The following is a 5449-nucleotide window of genomic DNA, read 5'->3' as shown; positions in this document are numbered from 1 at the left end:
AATTGATACAAAATTAACTTTTGGTTCCAATAAAATAATCATTTTTCTTAATTTTGAATATATCTAAAACCTATTGAATAGAAAATTGAAAGTTTTTGAATAAGTTTGTTGTAAGTAGTTTTTAGACCTAAAATTAAAAATGATAAAATTTGTTTGACGATCTTTAAAAACTAACCACTTAATCTCTAAAAACCATCAAAGTGCGTATTGGATTAAAAATGTATTAATCTTGAAACTTTCAAAATAAAACCTATTTTGGTTATGGTTATTATTTTTGTCTCTTGATAATCAACCCAACCCCACCTTAGTAAATCTATGTGACTCTAATTACATGTCAAGATCAAAACATTGATACACACAGTTGAAGCTATATTATTAGTGCCAAAGACTATGGTATTCAAGTTCACTAGTATTAGTTTATATTTTATACAACATTTTAAAGTATAGCTTTTTCAGGTGCCTTGGCTAATGTTAATCTTAAGGACTTCATGGAAGCAAACTAGGACAATGGGTAATCTGCTTATTTGTGATTGATAAACCATAGTATCCAAAAGATTGATAATTAATTGGTGTCAATGACTCTCATAAATGTTCTATATATTAGCCATTTTCCCCCATATCCAAATATTTGTAAATTCGCGATAAACCACACTGGAAGAAATCAAAATTGTACATTACGTATTTTTTTTAAAATTCAACTATTACGAGATGAGAAATCAAACTATCAACTTAAGGATGATGGTAGGTGTCTCATCCATAGAGCTATTTATCGATTGACATATCTGACGCATTAATTGATAAACACCAAGCCTTTAGAATCCAAACACTTTTGCATGAAAAATAAGTTGTATAACACTAGTTTTGGTACTGATTTTTCAGGCTCCTTGGGTCTTGTCCAATAGATCGGTCCTTTTCTTCCAAAACTTGAAATGCAAAGCCCTCGTTTCAAGCATTTGTTCAACCTCCTCTATTGGAAGGCCCTTTGTTTCAGGCACACATGTGAGGACAAACAAAAGTGCTGCTACCGAAATCAATCCAAAAATTAAGAATGTCCATGAAGGCCCAATTGATTGGGTTAAGGATAAGAAAGATTGAGCAACAATAAGATTTGAGATCCAATTTGCTGTGGCTGCTATTCCTCCACACACTCCACGATACCTTAAAGGATAAATCTCAGAATTCACAATCCATGGGACAGTTCCCATTCCTGGAGAGAAGAAGATAATGTAGATAGCAAGACCAATAAGTGATAGCCACCCAAATTTGCTAGGACATCCTCTTGTGTACCATAGTCTATCTTCACTATGACATAAATTTTTCACTGTGTCATTAGCAACCAAACATTCCCCAGGAAACAACTGCAAACAACAACAACAAAAGTGTCATATTTACATGTGAAACACACAAACAAGAAAATACAAAACCTGTGTCGGATGACTTCTCATATCGCCTCTACCCTAGGATTTGGAATCTAGATTCAAAACTTGATGACAAATCCAACACTCCCTTTTATTCCTTGTAATCTGACACCTTATCTACTTATCTTGAACTACTTTTTAGAGTAAAAATTGTCCCTATTGACCAATACAAATTTTTCATCATGCTTAGTGATCACTCACTCATATGCTTTTTAAGAAAATTTTCAAGAGATCACTCTTTAATAGGATTGTTTCAAGCCAAGTACACTTAACTTTGAAAATAAAGGTCTATCTCGTTGGTTTAAGTTACAAGTGTCAATTTTTTAAGCATTTATTGACCATACTTGCCTATTATCTTCAAGATCTCTCTCATTCGATGTAGATTTAGTTCATTTATGTAACTCTTATGTACTCATGCATGACATTTATATACTAGATTAGTCAATCCAAACCCATAATTAGATTGGTGATTGTGTTTTCTTTACCTTGTTGGCTCCTGAAGCACAAAAACCACAATCTGGAGATGAGGCTTCCAAACACTTCATACAATCCCAAGATGCAGAATTGCTGGCAGAATTGTAGTCAGGGCATGTGTAAGCTTTAAGTGAAGTGCTTCTAGAACTCACTAATGGAGAGTGAGATGTTGTTTCATGAAAAACTGCTGATAGAATGCCAAGAGAGATGATAACACCAAATAAGCTGATGACTAGAAGCTTTTTCCTGCCTGTTCTATCAATGAAATATATGCTGACAATAGAGCCCAATGCATTCAGTCCAGCTATGACTAGTGAAAGCAGAAGTGCAGTCTGGTTTGAAGCAAAGCCAGCCAACTGAACTATAGAAGGACTGTAGTACATAACTGTATTTATGCCCACAAATTGTTGGAAAACTTGCAATCCAACCCCTGCATAAAGTCCTCTTCTCACTGTTGTGGTTTTCAATATCTTAGTCCAGCTTATCGTCTCAGAAGCCTCTTTCTCCTTGATCTCTGCTTCAACAGACTCCTTAAGATCTCTAATCTCCATCTCTACCTCATTTTCTGAATAGATTTTTCTCAATATCCTCTCAGCCTCTTCTGACCTCCCCTGTTCAATTAAAAAACACCTTTTACTTTTAATTCGTGTCTATTAACTCTCTGAATGTTGAAAAGTATCTCTGATCTTTACCTTGCGATATAACCATCTGGGTGACTCGGGTAGCAAGAACATTAAGATAAACTGAAAGAGAGCTGGCAATCCTGCAATACCAAGCATCCATCTCCAAGTGCCTGGTGCTTTGGTGAAAGCTAAGTTGATGAGATAAGAGAGAAACTGGCCACTAGTGATGAGAAAGTTATTGGTGCTGACAAGGGCACCACGAATTTTTGAAGGGGAGGCCTCAGAGATGTATAAAGGGGAAGTCATGGAAGCCATACCAACGCCAAGACCGACGAAAACTCGACCGACAATGAGAAGGGAAGGGCCAGGTGAAGCTGCCATGATCACAGCTCCAATGAAGAAGAGGAAGTCTGCTATGAGAATTACAGTTCGTCTACCATATCGATCGTTCATCCATCCTCCTATTGCTGCTCCTATTATGGCACCTGCAATGGCCATGCTTACTATGGTTTCCTGTTTCATGTCACCAACAGGAGATTCACTTGCATTGCTAAATTTCTTTTTCAACTACTTCTTTCTTTCAAAACTAAAATTACTTTATGATAACAAAAACAGACTAATGTGACAAAGTGATCTAGCTTAGCAATAATTGATACAATCTCCCTTTTTTAGAGTTGGAGGTTTGATTTCCATCTCGTAATTGTTGTAATAATTTTTTTTTAAAAAAAAAAAAAACAATTATGTGTAGATCTAACCCCAAGGTAAGTTTCAAAATATTTCAATAAAAAATATTTTTATTTTTGAAAACCACCTAAATGCATCCTAGGTTACACCCTTTTTTATACATTCCGACTAATTGTCCAATAATAATTTATCATAAAATTTAATTTGTATCTAATAGATCTATTAGTTCATAAAATTTTGAACATGTCAAGAAAGTATTTGATAATCAATTTTTGATGAGATTTTTTAAGATAGATACTAAATTATTTTTTGAAGAACAATTGATACTAAACTATTACACATTTAAAGTTTAAGAAAATTGTTATATGCTAAAATTTATAGACTAAATTATAAAATTCAAATAGTTAATTTTATATATGAAAATTACTAAAAAGTACTTTTTATATATTTTTTTTTTTAAAAAAAAAAAAAAAGAAAAAAGGAATTGTAGTATGTAACATCAAGATGATGGGGCAACAAGATATTTGAGCTATGTAGCAAAGAAAGGTTTTTCTTTCCATAAAGTGGCAGGAAAAAGTTGAAAAGTGAAAACAACCACCCATTGACTGACACTTGTCCCCATAAATGATCACACAATTACTTGACTTACCTAAACAAGCTTGCCAAACTAACACAACCAATTTAAACCAATCAAGTTTTAATACATGATAAAAAGCCATTAATTATGAAGCTAGATAAGTAAAACAAGAAAAGGTCACATTTATAACCTAATTTAATTAAGTACTTAACAATTTTATATTTGTGTCTATTTACTCCCTAGATTTTAAAAGTATATAATAAATTTTTGAACTTTTAAATATTGTATCTAATAAGTCTTTAAATTTTTAATTTTATATATAATAATTTTTTTTTAAGAAAAAAAAGTCAATTGATAAGTGATTTATTATATATAGATTTGAATTTTCTCTTATAAAATCTTAAAATTTCAATCTTATGTTAAGTAGATATGTGAATTTAAAAAAATATATGAAATAAGTCAAAGACTTATTAGATATAGAATAGAAAAATTCAATTTTAAAAGGGTAAGAAACTATTAAATACACATTTTAAAAAAGAAATTTTTTTAAAGTTTAGAAAATAAAAAAATAAATAAAAGTTTAATAATACACTTTTTCAAATTTCTAAAAGACCAAATATTAAATTTATACGAAATTCTACCATCTCATGAGATGAACTTTATATTCTTTATTAAAAAAGGAATCCTCTAAATCAAATTAATTACCTGTAAAACAGTACTTTTATCCACAGACTTGAAATCGTCTCTAATGTAAAGTAGAGCTCCAGAAATGACTCCTGCAAAACAAACCCATCATCCCACGTAATCACACTCAATCAATTTTGATGGTAGAAAAATAACTTTTAAATACGTAAAATCGAATATCGAACTAATCTTGAAAAATCAAAAACATATATCGAAATGATTCTAAATAAGATATAAAGTAACAAATATATATACCGTTTCAAAATCACTTCCAAACGTGTCAGTAGAAGAACAATGAGAAAAAAAGGAAAAGAAAAAGACTTAGATCTTAATTACCAGTGTCATAACCAAAAAGAAAACCACCAATTCCAGCAGAGAATGCAAGACGAAGAACATAAGGATTTTTCCAACTCAAAGAAAAACATTCTTTAAAAGCTGAACCATCACTGCTTCCATGAATTCCTCCTTCCATTTCTCTCTAAATCTATACCAAATCTTAATTCCCTCTAATATCCACCAGAAAGAGAGCAAAAAAAAAAATTTTAAAATGATAATAAAAAAGAAATTTTATGGGTCTTTTCTGTTTTTCTTTTTGGGTTTTGGGGCAGAAAAAAATGAATGAGAATGAAGTGAATAAATAAGAGAGAAGCAAGAATTGGGGGAATGGGATGATGAAAATAAGTCAACTAATGGGACAATTTTAAGTCTCAGTTTAAGACAGAACATCATGATATGTTTGAAACAATGTTCGAGGTTTTTCCAAAATGTTTTCTTTTCTTTTTATGAAATACGGATAATGTTCAAATACTATTTTAATTTCATCCATTTTTCGTTTATGTAATTTCAGTAAAAAAAAAAATATATATTTATACGCATGATGGATATCATCTATCTGTTATCCAATCATAACATGTCACGTGACAAATTCACTTATTCTTTTTTTAGATATTTTAATTATTTTTTAGTGTGAATGATACAAATGGATACAA

At 31.1% G+C, this 5449-nt stretch overlaps 1 protein-coding gene across 1 annotated transcript; it reads right to left on the bottom strand.

The window, feature by feature from the left end:
- Positions 1-652: 652 nt before the first annotated feature.
- Positions 653-5212, bottom strand: LOC150034758 (putative inositol transporter 2). Its single transcript, XM_090316081.1, has 5 exons — positions 4797-5212; positions 4482-4552; positions 2585-3028; positions 1904-2503; positions 653-1358 (listed from the first exon to the last, which is right to left on the bottom strand). Exons 1-5 carry the CDS (start codon positions 4930-4932, stop codon positions 876-878), a joined length of 1734 nt encoding a protein of 577 aa, XP_090172207.1. The 5' UTR covers positions 4933-5212; the 3' UTR covers positions 653-875.
- Between the last annotated feature and the right edge of the window lie 237 nt (positions 5213-5449).

This window comes from Benincasa hispida, chromosome 8 (assembly GCF_027475165.1).
Source record: "Benincasa hispida cultivar pf3 chromosome 8, pf3_genome.v1.1, whole genome shotgun sequence".
NCBI lineage: Eukaryota > Viridiplantae > Streptophyta > Magnoliopsida > Cucurbitales > Cucurbitaceae > Benincasa > Benincasa hispida.
This window is presented reverse-complemented; position numbering and strand designations above follow the sequence as displayed.